Raw genomic sequence first — 18,794 nt, forward strand, 5'->3', positions numbered from 1 at the left:
TCAGGCGCATGCGCCTTCTTCCCCATTTCCGGCGGCCTTCATCGCCACATCTCCGTCGAGCCACCGCACTGTTGCTTCTCCAGACGAATCGATCCCGCGGTGAGCTTCCCCGCAATCTCTTGAACCCTTTGCACGTGTAGTTTTTCGTGAGTAGCACAAGCTGAATGGTACTCGAGTCGTGTGGGTAAAGTTGTACCCCCAGCAGGGTGTAAGAACAATTCGAATTGCTACGCTCTCGGTTATAAGCATGTTATTGTTTCATTTGTATCGGTCGTAGAGTTTACGGATGTGGGATAAGGTTATGGTATGATAGTTTGTTTGGTGGTTTGTTGAGGAGGTACTATGGTTTCTATACATACTTGTTCAAGTTGTGGTTTACATGGTAGAAAGATAGTTATTTTTGAGTTAAATATAGATGCTCACACATATGTGTCTAGATTACTTACCGCATATGTTTTACTTAACCTTGTAGCCTACTCTTGCTAACAGCTCAATGCATAATCATTGGAGTCGAGCTACGTATATATACTCTATATGGATTAAGTCTTGCGAGTACCTTCGTACTCATGCCTGCGTTTTCAGTTCTGCTGGTGAGGGTGATGCGGTGTTTGGCTACTTCGTGCCCGCCGATGCAGGTGGTGGGAAAGAGTAGTGCATCCTACTCTGGTGAGGCGTAGCTTTTGGGGTGGAGCCTAAAGGCATATGGTTCTACTCTCCTTTTGTTGTTGTTAAGATTTTATTTTTCCGCTATGTAGTTTATCTTTGTGTAAACTATTGCAAATAGTTGCATGCTTAAGAACTTGTAATATAACTTTTATTATTCGTTCTTTCTTAAGTTATATTGTGATATGCATATTAGAAAGGCATGTGTTCTGATCTTAGGCACAAAACACGTACCGGGACTACTGAAATGTTATTCTGGTTAATTATTGAGGTTATGATTATGAACAATGATCCTCCTGATGATTAATTAAAATGTTGTTTGGACGGTTCCTCATAAATAAACTCGTTCATCCCACCTACTAAACAAAATATCTATATATAAATGAAATTATCATATCTCAAATATATAAATAAAATCATCACATCCCATCTCACTCTCTAACCGAACACGGTTTTAACTACACAATCAATCACTAGTGCAGGACTCCATCGAAAGAACAGCACGCTTCCTACAGTACTCCATGTCCAGTAATTGTGCGGCAGCTCATGAGGAATCTCAATCACCAATTTTTGATCAAACGGTTCCTATTCCTCCAACTGTTGCAGCTCGAGCGGTTGCTGCCCTAGGCCCAACCGCGGCATCAGTCGCAGCCATTCCGCGTTCCTCCCCGGGCCCAGCGCGCAGCGCCACCAAAGCAAAAAAAAAAAAAACACGTGCTTAGCACCCCAACGCCCCAGATCGCCCAGCCGCCCGCGTTCCTGCAATCCCAGCCGTCCATATGGTAAGGGTGTAGGGTTTATAGCTCCGCTCCCACCCCTCCTCCCTCCTCCCATCCGCCGTCGCGTCGCGAACGGCGGCCGAAAAAAGAAAAAGGAAAAAAAAAAAACCAGTGCGCTACACCAATCTCCCCTTCCCTATCGATCGAACCCGCCAGATTGATTCCCAAAAAATTGCCCCGAAAATTCAGAGGAAGTGCTAATCCCTCGCCTGCCCGGTCTCGGAGTACTGTTCGGGTGCAGCTCAGGTGCGAAACCCTAGGAATGGCGGAGGTGTCAACGGCGGCGGCGCCGGAGGGGGTGCTGCACAGGAGGATAGAGTTCCACCTCGCGCGGAGGCCGCACGCGGCGGTGCCGGTTGGGGGAGGCGGGTTCCGGATGGAGACGCTGAACCCGGACGCCGCGGGTAAGGCCGGTGCAGCAGCGGTGGGGAGCAGCGAGGGGGAGGCGAGGCGGCCGGAGAAGGGGGAGGCCGGCGGGATGGATCAGGAGCTCAGCGTCGCCAGGATCTACCTCGGGAGAATTGTGAGTGCGCAAAGTTGCAGTCTTTTGTGGGTTTTGGACTGTTAAAGCTGCGATTTTGATAGGGTCTGGGGCCGTAGAGTAGTAGTGTATGGTGTGTTCGCCACTAGAGCTTTCATTTAGGGCAATTGAAGTTAAAAATAGGTGCGATTTTGAGTATTTGGTTATTGAAAGTTGCTTTGTTCACATCCGCGCCATTTCGTGATTTTTTTAGTGTGGTGGACAATGCTTTGCTAAAACTGCAGTCCCTTGATGTCTGCAGGGTGCTGGTTTGCAAAATCTTGGGAACACCTGCTACCTCAACTCGGTTCTGCAATGTTTGACGTACACGGAGCCGTTTGCAGCCTATTTGCAGAGCGGGAAGCACAAGTCCTCATGTAAGTGTTGTTGCTACTGTCAACTGGACGGTTCAACAAGTTGCATACTTGCATCAGATGACAATGTTGCATGTATCGTGAAAAATATCATTATTATGATTGTATTTACTGATCAGTAAATCACCTTAACTGCTGCCATCGCGCTGTTGATCCTATGATGTATTTGTCTGTTTGGAGTAAGAATGATGCTACTGTGATACATTTGTATGACAGCCTGTTTTGGAGAACTAAAAGTGGGTTTATACGATCAACCTTGTTAAACAAGCAAAGGTCTACTCTTATGTTTCCACTTCAAGATATTTATTTTGTCGCTGTTGCTAATTCCTTTTCTCTCCCCCTGAAGGTCGTACTGCTGGATTCTGTGCATTATGTGCTCTTCAGAATCATGTCAAGACTGCTCTACAATCAACTGGAAAAATATTGACACCATCGAATTTTGTCAAGAACTTACGCTGTATCCTTTTATCTGCTCTAGATTAACTAAGATGCCTATACCCCTTTTAAATTTGGGCAATTCCAATTCTGCAATCTAGCTTTTGTTCTAAAACCAAAATGTGATCTTTGACTACAAAATAGGCATTTCTCGTAGTTTCCGCAATTCAAGGCAAGAAGATGCACACGAGTTAATGGTTAATTTGCTCGAATCCATGCATAAATGCTGTTTACCTTCTGGAGTACCAAGTGAGTCTCCAAGTGCTTATGATAAAAGCTTAGTTCACAAAATATTTGGTGGCCGCCTTAGAAGTCAGGTATGCTCAGTGCATTGTTTAATTACGAACGGACTGGCATGAGAAACCTCATTCCCGTAGTCATCACTGCTTGGCCACATATATATGCTTACAGGTAAAATGCACACGGTGCTTACATTGTTCCAACAAATTCGATCCTTTCTTGGATCTCAGTCTTGATATTGCCAAGGCAACAACTTTGGTGCGGGCAATTCAAAATTTTACCGAGGAAGAGCTGCTAGATGGGGGTGAAAAGCAATACCAGTGCGAACGTTGCAGGCAGAAAGTTGTAGCGAAGAAGAGGTTTACAATTGATAAGGCTCCAAATGTCTTGACAGTTCATCTGAAGCGCTTTAGCCCTTTCAATCCTCGTGAAAAGATTGACAAAAAGGTTGACTTTCAACCAGTTCTCGACTTGAAGCCATTTGTTAGTGATTCCAAAGTGAGTAACTTGTTCTGAAATTCTTGCTTTACCTCGAATTCTTTCAATTAGCTTATCTTAGTATCATTATCCATTATAATTATTGGTGCAGGGTACAGATTTTAAATACAGCCTTTATGGCGTCTTAGTTCATGCTGGTTGGAACACTCAATCAGGTCATTACTATTGCTTCGTTCGTACATCCAGTGGGATGTGGCACAATCTTGATGATAATCAGGTCTAGTATGGCATTAGTCTTCCTATGAAGCTTTACTCATTTATTTTTAGTTGACAGTGTTACTGCTAACATTAACTTGCAGACTCATTTAGCATCCATGTAATTAACATTTCTCAAACTACTTGTTTTCTTCTTCAAGAAAATTATTCATACTTAAGTCCTGTAGCTCCATTAACTCTCATAAGTACTTTTCATAATTTTATTCTGTAGTTTTCAAAAAGCTTCATTGATGTCTCACGCAGTACGCACACCAATTTAAGTTGTCATGGAATCCTCAACATTTCTCTTTAAAGCAGTGAAGGTTCACTAATCTGCTGCTCCAACAGGAATTTACTACTACCTCCATATTGGAAACCTTACTCCTTGTTGCTTAGTTGAGCTCTCTGTTTCCATGTTTCCCATGCGACCATGTCCATGCCAATTAGCCCAATTTACTCGTTTAGGTTTTTAGAAAGTGTTGCCAAAGACTTATTCGCGGTTGCCTGTCGTTGATGCCACATACTCTCCTGTTAATGGGTACTGCTTTCACTTTGTGCCCTTAGCTAGTTGGCAGACTCCAGTTTATCCTTGTACTGATTCTTATGGACATCAACTGCAGGTACGCCAAGTGCGTGAGGCTGATGTAATGAGACAGAAGGCTTATATGTTATTTTATGTACGCGACAGTATCGGAAACTCAATGGCGCGCAAAGATAATAGCATTGCTAATGTGCCAGTGAATAAAACCTTTGAAAAGGTTTCATATCTGAATGGTACAATCCAAAGCGGTGTAAAATCACAAAAATTGGATGGCTCATCTCCTTACAGTGATAAGAAGACGTTGGATGGCTGCTCTAACATTTTCGGTAAGACTTCAGCAGGCCATTATTCAAAGAACGAGGTCAAAACTGAAAATGCTGCAGTCTCTCAAAACAACGGTCTGCCTTCCGCACAAGTTCTTGGACCTCAAAATGATGGTGTTAACTTGCCCACTAAATCAATGCAACTTGCTGTAAGTGGTCAGAAGGAGAAATCTTCCTTACATCAACCTGCATCGCTTATCAATACTAATGGTAAACAGACAGTTACTGAGAGGTCTTTGCAGCAACCCAAGGCTGATTTGGGGAAAAATACTTCTGCTGCCTCTGCGATGGTAAATGGTGCTGCTGTGTTGTCCAAGGCAGACAAACAAACTTCTCAACCTCAAACAACTCCATTTTCCAAGCCAACTGCCCATGTAAATGACATATCCACAGGGTTTACTGCACGGACTTCATCAAAGAAGGTCTGCTTTATGATTGTCACTGTGCTTTTTTGTAATTTCGAATAATTCGTAGCTTATTTTGTTTCATGTAACATTACAGGATGCTATTGTTTCAAATGGTGTCATGCCTAGCAGTGGATGTCTAACTACCAGTGAGAAAGTGAAGGCCTTGCCAGAATCTCTGGAGCAAGCTAAGGAAACCACGAAGGCACTTCCTATGAGCCAGGTATAGCACCCTCTTCCCTTCTTTGCTGCTCCTTCGCAGATGAACTAAATCATAAGTTACCTTCATTTTGATAAACATGAGTTAATCTTTACTATATATTTTGCATTTACCTTTTTGCAGAATAGCATTGCACCAGGACCTACACAAGTCGATTGTGGAAAACAGATCTGCTCTGAAGGTTCTGGGCAAGTTGTTGTGGCCGATTCTTGCAATGGCAGTATAGTTAAAAAGGTGAATTTGAAGTCAAAGAAGTTTGTGAGGTATCATGTTGTGAACATGTGGTTAGGGTCCAGACAGCTGTTGGTGGCTTCACCAAAGCTTCGGAAGAAAACAAAACACAAGAGAACTAGAAGACAACCTGTATGTAAGGACATAGCAAATATAGCTTGTTTTTTAGGTGATAGCACCAATGAGCAGTTGACATCAACATCTGCAACTGCGCCATCTGAAGTTGCAGAATGTATCTCCGGTCGGCGGAAGCGTGCCTATGCTAGCACAAGTCCCGAAGATGATACTCAGTCATCCAAAAGCAGGCGGAATAAGGTTGTTATAACCTGTGTTGATGCTGGTACAAGTACAACTTCTGCTTGCGCTGACCTTCCAAAGTTAGGTCCAAGCTCTTCTGCAGGTCAGACACAATCAAGGAAAATTGTAGATAAGCAGTTGGGAGTCTCCGTACCCGTCAGTATTTGTGCGACAGACTTGGTGGAAGCTACTGGTTAGCACATCTCCTCGTTGTAGATTCGCATCCTGTGCTAGAAATGAAATGTACCGATGTGCCATCAATTTTAACCTGAAATTTGTTTACTTGTTTTTCAGTTCCATGCTGGGATGATATTGACATGCCAAATACCAAAGTTGCAGAGTCGCAACATTCAAAACGCAAGAGCATTGGTTACATCTTAGATGAGTGGTGAGTTTCTTTTTTGCAGTTTATCCTGAATATATCTTATAATGTTCTGTCATGTTTCTTATTTTCATGGTGCCAAGTTTTTCTTCCCCAAATTTGTAGTGGACTTCAGACTAAACCATCTTTGAAGGAAACAAATACCTAACGGACCTTATATTCACTTCCTCTTTCCAGGGACGAGGAGTATGACCGAGGAAAGACAAAGAAAGTCCGAAAATCAAAGGAATATTTCGATGGGCCAAACCCCTTCCAGGAGGAAGCAAACTATTTATCGCAGCGGAGGATGAAACAAAAATCTTACCAAGGCGAATCTTGGAATAAGCCTAACAGGATAGATGAGTTGAAAATATGAAAGACACCCCCAAGAAGCAAAAAATGTTGTTGTATCACCCTATTTATGAAGAAATCATTCAGTCTTTTTTGTCAGTGTTGTTGTTGTTGTTTTAGCAGCTTTGACAGACATTCAAATATGTATTCAGTTGCAACGGATTCCGAATCGCAATGGTTTTGGCCATATTATTTTTTGTTCCTTGAATAATAATAATATGATGATGATCCATACTATGTCGTTCTAGCGGAATCTCTTGTAACTAGTGGCATGTGAACATGTAATCACTGTGCTGCAATGCTGTAATTTAGTGGTGCTACACGTAAATTAGGTTTGCACCACCGCGATGCTGCAATCTTATTTCCCGTTTACTTATCTGGGCCCAGAGGCTTGCTACTTGCTAGGCGATCCCACTCGTTAATGGCGAGGCGGAGTACGAGCCAGTTCACAATCTGGAGGCTGTCTCGACCAGAGGCAAGCGTCGACCGGGGAGTAATTACAGTAACGGATAGTGATACTGTGGGTGCGGCGTGAATGCGCGATCTTATCTGGCCCTTCGTGTTGCTCCAGCGTGGCGTATGCAAAGATTGTGTCGAAGAAATTTCAACCGGACGTGGAGAGAAAACCTGAAGAATTTTTAAACTTGCCGGTTTAGTCGAAAATTGAAATCGAACCAATGTCCCTTCGAAATGAGTGTTTTTTTTTATTTGCTCTGTTCCTGACGAAATTGTCCTGAAATGCGTGTGGATCTGAATGCTGTCACGCACGCGAGCAATGTTTTCGTGAGAACTCCTTCAGCATCAACCAGTTGATCTCAGACATGGCGTATCCCAGAAACTCCTAGTGTCAACCTCAATTGACAAAAAAAAATTCAGCACGCCGCGCAAGCGCTATCCTTACCAACTGGGCTAGCACCCGGATGACTATCTCTTTAACAAGAACTAGATGTGTTCTCTCTTCCCTCTTTCCTCCACATAGGATGAACGCCGACATGAACAAGTTTATTGCCAGTTGATGTGTCCTTGTTGTTGGAGGTACCCTTAGCCTGATACCACTACGCTACGCTACGATAGGATACGTAGCACATGTACGTGCACCACTACACCGGTACATTACATGCATGACGTGTAGCAGCAGCAGCGGCAGCATCCCGGCCGTATTAAAGCGTCCCGTGCGCGCGCGCGCGCGCGAGCGAGTAAATGTGCCGCGCGGTCACGCGTTCCCTATGACGGCCGGGCGCGTTCCCGCGTACGCCCGCGACGACGACGCCCCCGGCCCGTCGGCTCAGCCATCGTCTTGCCTGCTTGCTCTAGAACGAGTCTACCCTCGCCGGCCGCGAGCGCGCTGCATCTTCGTCGTCTACTGGTTCTGAGCCCAAGCGCCATAAATCTCCACAGCTCACGCGCATTGATGGATGTGACCGTGCAAGAGCTAGAGTCGACGGTCGTCCGGCGCGCGGCCACCGCATGATTGCCGGCTAGATGCGCGATGAATATAATGCACGGGGACGGATCGGAGCAGACCAAACGCTTGGCGTTTCAAAACGCATTTCGAGCCCTCGATCGCATGCACGTGATGCGTGTGGGTTCCTGAGGCCGTGCGACACAGTCGACCGGGATCTCAGTTCCATCGGCGCCGAGCAATCAATCATCGCCCGGCCAGCGGGAGCGGCAACGGCCGGTACTGGTGCTGTGGCACGTAGTGATTTATCAAGATGCTTGGTTTTATTTGTAGGGCTGTATCATATATATAAGTAGGATGAGAGTAAGTAAGCTTTATATTTATTAAAAATAAAATGATTGGTTGGTTGTATCTGTCTGTACAGGCTAAATTAAGTTTTTGTTTGGTTACTTTGAAACCGTATAAGCAAATGCAAGAATTAAGATTATAATTGGTTATTCGTATAAAAATAATTTTATGATACTGATAAGTGAATATACCTACATGAGCGAATACAGAGTCTACATCCGTCAGGGCAATCTGTGGAGTATCGAGCTTCAAAACTGAGCTATAATAAAACTGTATATTTACAACTATCGAGGCAGACTGCAACAGTAGATGCAGATAATCAAATAGACTTATTTTCGACATTCTACAGATGTGGGAAACAAATACACCCCAAGTGCACCGCCAAGCCATGCGACTTTGGAAATTTGAACGTGCACGGCATGTATGAAATGAAAGGAACTCTCGCGTACCGTCGCGAGATTGATTAAGGCTTGTTTATTGGGGGTACCCGGTACAATCCACTCGTTCATTGTACCGTTCGCTAGGCATGAATGGCACGCAGCATGCCGATGGACCTAGCTACGGGGTACGTACGTGGCTGTATGAACTTTGCAAGCCAGCTGCTGTAAAACGAAAGAATTCTACCGTTCATGTTGCTGCCCCTCCTACACATTCAAACGCATTGCCAAGACCGGCATCTACATGTCACCGCGCGCGTAATATTGTCCATGAAAAGTTTCAAAATTTGACTGCGCGTTTCAGAATGACACTGTTTTGAAACCGGAGGACCATTTTCTTGCCATTAGGAGGACACCGACGAATACTAATTGCAATGTGATTGAAAAAATTATGTGGATGCAGGTGAGATCTGGTAAAATACTGTTCTCTCTCTGCAAGGCAGTTAAGTTCACTGTCAAGTGTCAACACCGCGTCTGCGTGATCTTACGGAGAAGTGGACTGCACAGCGCCTGTGTGTTTAGGCAAACGGTACAGTAACTCTTGAGGATGCAGGACGTACTTACCGACCGTTGATGTCAGTCAGACCAGTATTTGCTTGTGTCGCTCTAACTGTGTACGTACCAGTTGGTTTCATTTGGCATTAGAGGCGAGTAGTGGCGGATCAAGGGGAGTCAAATAAGGGTCTCATCCACCTCTTACTCCATCTTCTTCTTCTATCTCTTTTCTTCTTTCTCTCACACATCCATGGCAAAAAAAATATTGGCACGAGGGAGGGGGGGGGGGGGAGCTTGGGGCTTTCATTGGCTGGAAAGAAATGGGGGCTAGAGCCCCATGATCCGTCTCTGGAGGCGAGCTGATTGAATTTAAAATAACTGTTTGTGATGAGCGAATTTGAATTGACGGTCAAATGAGCATTTTAACCTGGGAGTAAATCCGCAGCCATGGTGTTCATGGCTTCCATTTAATTCTTCAAACGGGTCGAGTTTGAATTCTCATGGTGGTTAACGCTGGTGTTACTAGTACTTGTACCTTTAATCGCCTTGGTGTGGCATATTTGTAGATTTTACTCCCAGCAAATCTATTCATATTCTCTGCCTTGTCATTCATGCGCCCAGCAGAAACAGCTAGGCTCGTCTAGACGTTCGATCAGAAATGAACACGTACAAAATACTAGATCGAGTTATGCATTATCAGAAGTATTTTTCATAATGAATATAGTAATATCAGTTTCATGTGGTAAGTCTTAAGTATTTTTCTATATCAAAGGGCAAGGGTATGTGCAATCGGCGCCGGAAAACTCGTATTTGCAATCAGAAAGAGTCGAGATCTTTGCCGAAACTAGGACATGTAAATGATCGCGCCTCTTTTGAGCACAGTATGCAACGTAACATCGCCGTGGTGCACCATGAACAAATTTCAATTTTTTAACCATGCAGGTTTCGAATTCTCAACAACAACTAGGCTCGTCGACCAGTTCAGTCAAAAATGAACACGCCGGATCAAGTTTAGGCTAGGATGCAATTCGGGGCTTAGCCCATCTCCAATAGTATCCTTTTGTGGTTCTTATTCTCTTCTATAGCGTTTTAATGATTTTCTTTTACGATTTCTATCACGAAAGAATTCTCATTTATATTTTTTTTATCCTGAGATTCTCTCTTCTTTTCCTTCGCGAATCTTTTGAAAGAAAAATATTGAAGATTGAGTGGAAATAAAGGAATAAAAATGAGGAGGAGAATTAGGAAGAGAACAAATAAATGGAATATGGTTGACATGGTGTTATTTGCATGATGCTGCACTATCCACTTTGCCGGTCTCCACTGCAGCCGTCCGATGCCCGATCCGACGGCTCCCATCTCCCATCTTGAGCCCACAGAAACACCTACGCCTGCCTACCTACATCCCCTGCAGCTGAGCTGCAGCTCCCTTTCCCAAAAGCAGCACAGTGCCGCTGCTGCAACGTACCACGCTCCCCAGAAGAAAATTCCCTGGCCTGCCATTGCAGGCCCTGCCCTGCTCGCCCGTCACTAAGAATCAGAATTCACAGTTCCATTTCAAGAGCAAAAGGTAAAAATGGCAGCTCGTCACAGAGCACAGTTACCAGTACCAGCTTCTCTTCCCTGCAGCATCAACATGGGTTGCTCGCTCCCTCAGTTAATTCCTTCCTGCGCCCTCCAATAGCCCGGGACCACCGCCATTAGCACAAGCAAGCTTCCAAGATCATTCATCGTATTGATTAGTAGCGGCATTTAATTCTGTTTTTTTAAACTTGCCGAGCTTCCCTCCAAGGTTGCCGCGCCATTGGTGGTATGCTTCTTCTTCTTCGTTTCTCCTATAAATATACGTGGCATTGCCGGAGCACGAGGCGTGTCCAAGAATTCGAATTCCTCGGAGTGTGTGTGTGTCCTCGCGCCCGCGCATTGCTTGCAATGGAGAACTGCGCGAGAGGTAGAGTGGGAGGGAGGGGAGCAGGGGCAGAGTCGCTGCCGCTGCCTCCGCCGCCACGTCTTGCGGCCGTGTCCTCTTCAACAACGTCGTCAAACGCGGCTGCGGCGTCCATCCGGGCGCACCTGGCGAGGACCACGAGCGGGGTGGACTACCAGGCGTCGCCGCGGTCGCTGCTGTCGCGCATCCTTCTGCGCGGGGGCGGGGACGGCGGGAGCGGGGGAGGGTTCGGGTGCAGGGTGCGGCTGCCGCGGCGGTACGGCGGCGGCGGGAGGGAGGAGCGGAAGGACGGATCCGAGCTGGGGGACACTCCCTGTGTGAAGGTCGTTGAGCGGGCCGCGCCGGAGCTGCCCGTCGAGACGCCGCGGAGTTCTTTAGGTGCGGCCGCGGCCGATGAAATGAACGAATTGTGCTAAATTATGGAGAGATTACTGGTGCTAATGCTGAAATTTTGATGCATCATTGTGCAGGGAGGAAGAAGCCGGAGGAGGAGCTGGTGTCCATGAACCTTGGGCTGGGGGCGAGCCTGGTGCTGCTCCTGTCCAAGACCGCCGTCGAGCTGAACAAGATGGTGGAGCTGCGCGCGCAGATGGAGGCGCTCGTGTCGGAGATCGGGCAGGCAGCGCAGAGGAAGGAGATGCACTATGCTGTTGCCCCTTCTTCCACCTCCCAAGAATCCGACGGCAGCAGCGCCACCACCACCGCTGTGAAGGACCCCATTGCTTTTCCCTCGGCCGACGTCGATGCGGGGTCCAACTGCTCCCGGACGGCGGACCACGCACTTTCCGGCCGTACAGTCGTCATCATGGACCAGATGGAGGCAGAGCTCCAGGTCGAGCTGAACCGCCTGCAGCGCGGTACGGTACACGGTGACAAGCAAATCGCTCCGATGCAAGGACTCGAGGTAGTGCACTCGTTCTCTTATCAGTTATCACGAATCAGTAGTACGCCACGTACAAGTGCACGTACCACGATGACATGATCCATGAGACGCAATGAACACTTGCTGATCGTGTGTTTGCCATTGCCGTCAGTTGCCGCTGTTGAAGGTCAAGACGAAGGGCAATGTCTCTGATAGCCCGTCTACGAGCTGCGTCGACGACGGCGACGGTGGCGCCAAGGACGACGACGAACTAGAAGGCAATGCCGAGGACGAGGAGGACGAAGACGACGAGGAGTACGAGGAGGCGGAGGAGGAGGAAGAGGAGGAGCGGTACGAGGACAAGATGAGCCCCCCGCACGGCGGCGTGTCGGCGCGTGCGCTGGAGCGGCGGCTGCACGAGCTTCTGCAGAAGCGGCAGCAGGAGCGGATCGTGGAGCTGGAGTCCGCGCTGGACAGCGCGCAGCGCCGGCTCCACGAGAAGGAGCGCGAGGTCGTGTGGTGGCGCGATGCCGCCAAGCTCGTCTCCCACCGCCGGGACGAGTCGCGCCGGATCGTCAGGTAGATGGCGCGAACGCGCGTTCGCGCGCGCAGGTCGCGAGCTATTGCCACGTGCTTGGGTAATGGGTAGTTAGTTCGCCGCGGCCCAGCCGCCGTCTGCTGCTGCTGCCGGAGTCAGTGCCAGTGTCAGGTTGGTTGGTCGTCACGCTGCGCGGGTGACGCGGTGTAACTGCCGGGGCGACGATGCTCTGCACAGGCTGCACTGCACGCTCGCAGCGTCTTGTCGTGCTCGTGCCGTCATGCGTGCGTGCGAGCACTCAGAAAACCGGAATTTTCGGGGCGTGCGTGTATGCGGCGGCAGCAGAAGCAGCAGAGTGGTGTGTGATGTACTGATGTGTCGTGTTGTTGTCCCGGTTCAGAAATCGTCGTGAATCCAAGCAGAGTTTGTACTTGGGTCGTTGCTTGCCGCGCTGGTGCTGCTTCTTGAAATGGAAGGTCATCTTGATGATGAATTGTTGATCATTCCGTGTATCAAAAATAAATGTTGATCATTGGGTAGGGATAGTGTTGCAGGGGTTCTCTGTGCGAATTAAGTCTGAAGAAATTGTGATCCTGACAGTCGATGAAACCTCTTGAAACAATTGGCCCTATAGAATGTAGTAATGCAGGAAACGGTGTAATTCGAAAACAAATCTTGCAAAGGTTTTGTTTGCTTCCAAATTCAGGGAGGGGCGGAGGGAAATAGAAATGTGGGACCGTGCAACATTTGCCCAAGCAATAATGAACGTTTCTCTTCCTGACTGAATTTACTTGGCCACTGCAATTTGCAGAGGGCCTGCGCTACAGTACACTGCAGAGGCATTACAGCGGGGCAGCAGCGAAAGGGCAAACTGGCTCTGGTAAAAAACAGACAATCTGCAGCGCACTAGCGCGTCTGTTAGACGAGGGTAGAATAGAAGGAGCAGCAGCTGTTACAGCAGCCCCGGCTGCAGGCGCAGACTTGCAGTGGGAAAGCGTGTGCAGAACACTCGGCAAATTTCTGTGAGCTTGTGCGTCCCCACTGATCCACTCCACCAAGAGTGCTATTATGTCGCATCAGGAATCAAGTTATTAGAACTAAATGCCCTAAAAAAATCAAGTTATTAGAGCACGTACGGTGCTCAGAGGAGGTGCAGATGGAAAACAATCGGATTTTTTTTTTCTCAACTGCATTATTACATGTGTTTAGGTGAAGAGTGTCACGTCCAATTTTTTAAAAAATAATTAGATGTATTGTACATGTATGTCATAATAAGTTTTATCATATATACGATGGTATTATAAGTGATATACAGTTCTATATCAAACAAAACAACGTTATTGAAATAAATACAGAGTTTTAAATCGTAGTTGAAGAACAAAAGGAAACTCCAACGAAAATTTCAAGACATACCACAGGCAATCGAGTGAGGGCAACGTGACCTAGAACGCTCCATCTTCATTGTAGTCTTTAGCTTCCTTGATCTCTACATAGTATTCTCCAACTGAGCAACATTTATTATTGAAAACAACAAATATGAGTACATAGAGTACTCCGCAAGTGTGAAAAATCATGACATGAAGACTTAGATAAGAAAGGTTTGATTTCAGTTTACTGTATCTATGTCATCCTAATCTAGAACTTAAAAAGATATAATAATTCTATTTACTATGTGTGACGACACCAACATTAAAGGAACAGCTCATCAGATTCCACCCGACTAACAGACTCACCAGATATCCCATATTCGGCTATCAACTCATCGGGGTACCACCACCCAACTACCCAAAACCAACTATCCAGGTCTCCACTAATCATGAATCAGTTCAAGTGAAAGTACTTGATGTCGACTAGAAGGGGGTGAATAGTCATTTCTGAAAATTAAAACTCTGCAGCGGATCAGACAGTGTCCGGAGACTCCGGCTCAATCCGGATACTCCGGGTTCTGGAGTATCCAAGTTCACCTGGATTATCCGGACTATACAAGAACTCGAAATCAAAGTAAATTTAAGTAAGTCCACGAGTTACCACTGTCCATATAAGATGTATATGCTCCTTTCAACAATAACTTGCACTCAAATACTCACAAGCAACAATATTAAGGTGAATCCCCAAATAACAATTTGAACAAGTAAAGTGCAAGAAAGTAAATGGAGACAAAATTTGTTCTCGAAGTTCGGTCACCTCACAAAGAAGTGCCTACGTCTTCGTTGAGGAGCTCACAAAGAGCTGGGTTTTTCAACCCTATCCTCACCCAAGCGACCACAAAGATCGGGCTAGGGTTATTATTCAATTCACGAGTAATACAAACTTCCCGTGTCACTCCACAAAGATTGGGTGCTCTACGGGTGACCTCTTGCCATCTAGAAGCACAAAACTTCAAGAGTAAAGAACGCAAATCGCAGCTTAGCAAGAACTCAAAATGCTCAAAGGTTTGCTTGTTGCTCTCTTGCTCTAAAACTCACTCCCCAAACCCTAACTCTCAAATCTTGCAAAGATCAAACACTAGAGGGGTTTGGGAGGGCTATTGAATGTTCTTGAGAGAGTTAGTTCACAGGTAGCTCAACAACAATGAATGGAGAGGGTGAAGAGGTATTTATACCCTTCCCCCAAAAACTAGCTGTTACTGTGCTTTTCAGACAGACTTGGAGTATCTGGGTTCACTCGGAGACTCCGGGTAGCACAGAAACACACGCACCTAACCTGTCAGAACTAGCCGTTACACTGACTCGGAGTATCCGGGTTCACCCGGAGACTTCGGGTAACACTTGAGAAAAATGGCCAAGACACTAGTTTGGAGGATGCCTGGAAGGTCTGGAGCATCAGGACCTGGAGACTCCAGACCAACTCGGAGACTCCGGCTTTAGCACTCTCGGTAGACAGAGATTCTTTCTTGGAGTCTCACTCGTGGACTCTGGGACACTAACAGCATCCGGACTAACCTGGAGACTCCGGGCTCAGGCTTTGAAGCGAGACTGAGACTCTCTCTCGGAGTCTCACTCGGAGACTCCGGAGCACTTACACAGTCCGGAGTATTCGGGCTAACCCGGAGACTCCGGGCTCAGACTTAAAGCCAGAAAGAGACCTTCTCTCAAAGTCTCACTCGGAGACTCTGGAACACTTAATAGAATCTGGAGTTTCCGGACTAACATGGAGACTCCAGGCTTAGACAACTCTGCCCTTTTCCCGGTGTTCGTGAGTGATTGTGTCTCTCAAAAATTGATTTTAACAAGATACTTTGAGCACTGAGACACTAGCAAGACTACCAAAATGCATATATCTTTATAGGACGATATCCCTAAACTCAAATTCAAAAGTAAAATAAATTGAACCCTATGAGTTTCTTCATGCCGCTTCTCTTTTCTTTTTGAGTGACGTCGACTTCTTTTAACCTTTTAAATGGGACTAAAAACCTGTTAATAAACTCGATAAACTTATTAGTCTCTTAATCGTTTGTCATCAATTAGTCAAAACCCATAAAGGGCCTAGATGCACTTTCACCAAGCCCGCTCTTGACCGTAAGCACGGCTGATTGATCAGTTTTATACTCTACAGAGTTTGCACACTTTACCCACAAGTCGTGATTTCATCACCCACATTACTAGGTGATAATCTCCATGTTGTCGTACCGGTCAAGCACTTATAAACTTCCGAGGTGTACGCCAAGAGATCACTACAAGGCCGTTACAAAGCTCTCATCGAACTGAAAGCACCCACTGAGATTTCACCGTTAACATTGATTCCATCACTGCAGAAGCCCCCTCTCGTGCCACTCAACCGTCCAATGGTGCTCACAGAACCGGATGGGTGGCTAATTAAGTGGCCAGACTCTACCCATATAGGTCTCGTGGTTGTGCTGTTGTGCCGGGTTACATGTCCATGAACCGGTCCTTACCTATTGACTTGGGCAAGACTACCATTAGCTTCAGGGGTAAAATAACCATCATGAATACCAAAGTAACCAAACCGCCTGGAACGTGTCCATAAGCCAGCTAAAGAATACCATCACCAGAGATAACCATAATGTCACAACCACCCTCGGTCTACTTGCTCAAGTCCCTAGGTATCCATGTTGCTACTAGGATTACCAGACTAGTTCATGTTGCGTAGACCATTAAACAGATTAACATTTAAACCACCCGACTCGATAGCATAACTAAGCATTTCTACCCACGACACCCAAACTACAACACATACGACAAGGATAATCATAGAAGAATCTACTAACCCTAGCCATGGGATTCATATTGACAAGCATGTGACTTAGAAAGTATAAGACACTCTTTCCTATAACGGGGTTAATGTGATCAAGGACATTTGCCTTATCCAAAGTGTTGCTCAATGTCTCCAAAGTCTTGATCTTGTAGATCATCGATTCTTCTAGACATGTCGTACTCTACTCGTGGAAACATGCAAATAAAAGCAAAAGTAAATAAATACAAAATAAAACCTAATTTGCAAATCAAAAGGGGAAAGAACAATGGATTGGGGATTTCGATGAAGAAAGAACTAGATTTAACATGAAGACGACGGAAACTAAGGTCTTATCGAAGAAGGACGTACAAGGATGTCTGAGAATATTGACATGTGATATCTTATATAATTTTATAAATATTATTTTAATATTAAATTCATATCCGATGTGCAACGATATGTGAGCTCTTACACATCGAAGTCATATAATATGCATCCAACTATTAAAATAATACTTAGAAATTATATAGTACTACGCGACAAAAATTAATTATCGGACATGAAAGAGTACGAACCGCTGAAATATGATGATTAAGATGAATATATGGACTGGTGTTTGAATTTGGATGAAATTCACTGGAAAGTATTGAAGAGATAACTTGTATTTGAATTAAAAGGACTGGGAATATAATTAACTATAGATAATAGGGGCTAACTTGTAAACATTATGAGTAGAAAAATAAAGATAGGGAGAAAAGAGAGAAATGGAGGGGGTTCTTTGTGATTCTCACCGAGAGAAAGAGAGAGTAGAGCGGGAGCTTGGTCGTGCTTTCCCCGACGATGGTTGCCGGTGATTGGGAGCTCAAGAACAGCAAGGAGGGGTGCTGGCGAGGTCACCGCGCCGTGGTGAGACCGTGGGGTCATGGCTCGGCCGGAATCACAACGAGGCACGCGCTCGGTGGAGGAAGGCGACAGGGAGGCGGCTCGATCGATGGCGGTGGAGATGCGAGGCATGAGACCAACATGGGGCTGACTCCATGGCACCGTGCCGATGTGACGGCGCCTTAGGTGGGATCAACTCCGTCGGAGATGGGGTAGGGCACGAAGAGGCGGTGCGATGTCGAGATGTGGTCGCTGATGAAGATGTTCAACAGGGAGACGATTTCGGCGGCGGAGGTGCATCGGGAGGCACCGAGGGCGGCTCCTCATGGTCCCGTGGTGCCAGAGAGCCACTCGAGGAGGACGAAGGCGGCTTGTCGACGGATATCAAGCGTGGTGGCGCTCGAAGATGGTCGTGCTGATGAGGATAACTCGTAGATGCATTGGAGGCAGAGGCGGGGCAAAAGACGGCGAATGGGGTGTGGAATTGAAGGGGGAAGGCTCAGCTGCAGCTTAAATGGAGAGGGAGGGAGCGGGTGACGTGGGCGCGATGCGGAGGTCGTGCATGGCGGCGGTTGCGAGTGAGGCGGGAGGTGGCAGATGATGAGCGGGCCCGGCATGGCAGTGAGAGGAGAGGGAGGTGGCTGCCGGTTGGGCCTCGTGCCGGTTGCAGCCTAGCTGCGGGGAGCATGCGGAAAGGAAGCTGGGCTTCGGCCGGCTCGGCCTAGGCTGAGAGAGGGACATGGGGAGTGAGGTTGGGTTGGGTTAGATTTAGGTGAGCGAGGTTTTGAGTTCGAGCTGTGCTTAGAATTTGGGTTCGGGCCCAAGAGGATTTTAGGGTTTTAGGAATCAAAATATTTTTAGAAAAACAAAGCAATAATAAAATCTAATTAAATAGCAAAACACTTAAATAAATCTAGGAAAATTTTAGAGAGGCATTTTGGAAAGCTTTGAATTCAAATAAAATATTTTATCATTCGCAAATAAACTCTTTTTAAAATGCCAAATTAGGAAAGACTTTTAAATAAATAACAAAATGCTATTTTATTGTTTGGAAACGTTCACATCCCAAAATTGAAATTTTAGGGTGTGATAGAGAGCAATGGGCTTACTTAGACCAAACCCAACAGGTTCCCTTCGCGGCCCAGATTCCCGTCGTGAAGGGATTTTCGTTCCCTTCAACGCTCCCAACGGTTTCCCTTCACGGTTACCTTCATGACGGGATTTCCAGGGTCATTCCCTTCAGGACGGGATTCTCT

General features: G+C 46.3%; 2 protein-coding genes across 3 annotated transcripts; both read left to right on the forward strand.

The window, feature by feature from the left end:
• Positions 1-1,476: 1,476 nt before the first annotated feature.
• LOC133930738 (ubiquitin carboxyl-terminal hydrolase 23-like) lies at positions 1,477-6,662 on the forward strand. Of its 2 annotated transcripts, none has more exons than XM_062377458.1 (11): positions 1,477-1,965; positions 2,225-2,339; positions 2,683-2,793; positions 2,916-3,088; positions 3,183-3,509; positions 3,601-3,726; positions 4,325-4,990; positions 5,070-5,195; positions 5,316-5,913; positions 6,015-6,108; positions 6,280-6,662. In XM_062377458.1, exons 1-11 carry the CDS (start codon positions 1,705-1,707, stop codon positions 6,455-6,457), a joined length of 2,775 nt encoding a protein of 924 aa, XP_062233442.1. In that variant the 5' UTR covers positions 1,477-1,704; the 3' UTR covers positions 6,458-6,662. The 2 variants fall into 2 exon arrangements, with proteins under 2 accessions (XP_062233442.1, XP_062233443.1); XM_062377459.1 differs by lacking the exon at positions 1,477-1,965 and adding an exon at positions 2,553-2,609.
• A 4,269-nt stretch (positions 6,663-10,931) lies between these two features.
• On the forward strand, positions 10,932-12,999 carry LOC133883395 (uncharacterized). The gene is made up of 3 exons (XM_062322711.1): positions 10,932-11,440; positions 11,533-11,966; positions 12,097-12,999. The coding sequence occupies exons 1-3, from the start codon at positions 11,047-11,049 to the stop codon at positions 12,505-12,507; spliced, it is 1,239 nt and encodes a 412-aa protein (XP_062178695.1). The 5' UTR covers positions 10,932-11,046; the 3' UTR covers positions 12,508-12,999.
• The last annotated feature ends 5,795 nt before the right edge of the window (positions 13,000-18,794 follow it).

This window comes from Phragmites australis, chromosome 10 (assembly GCF_958298935.1).
Source record: "Phragmites australis chromosome 10, lpPhrAust1.1, whole genome shotgun sequence".
Lineage (NCBI taxonomy): Eukaryota > Viridiplantae > Streptophyta > Magnoliopsida > Poales > Poaceae > Phragmites > Phragmites australis.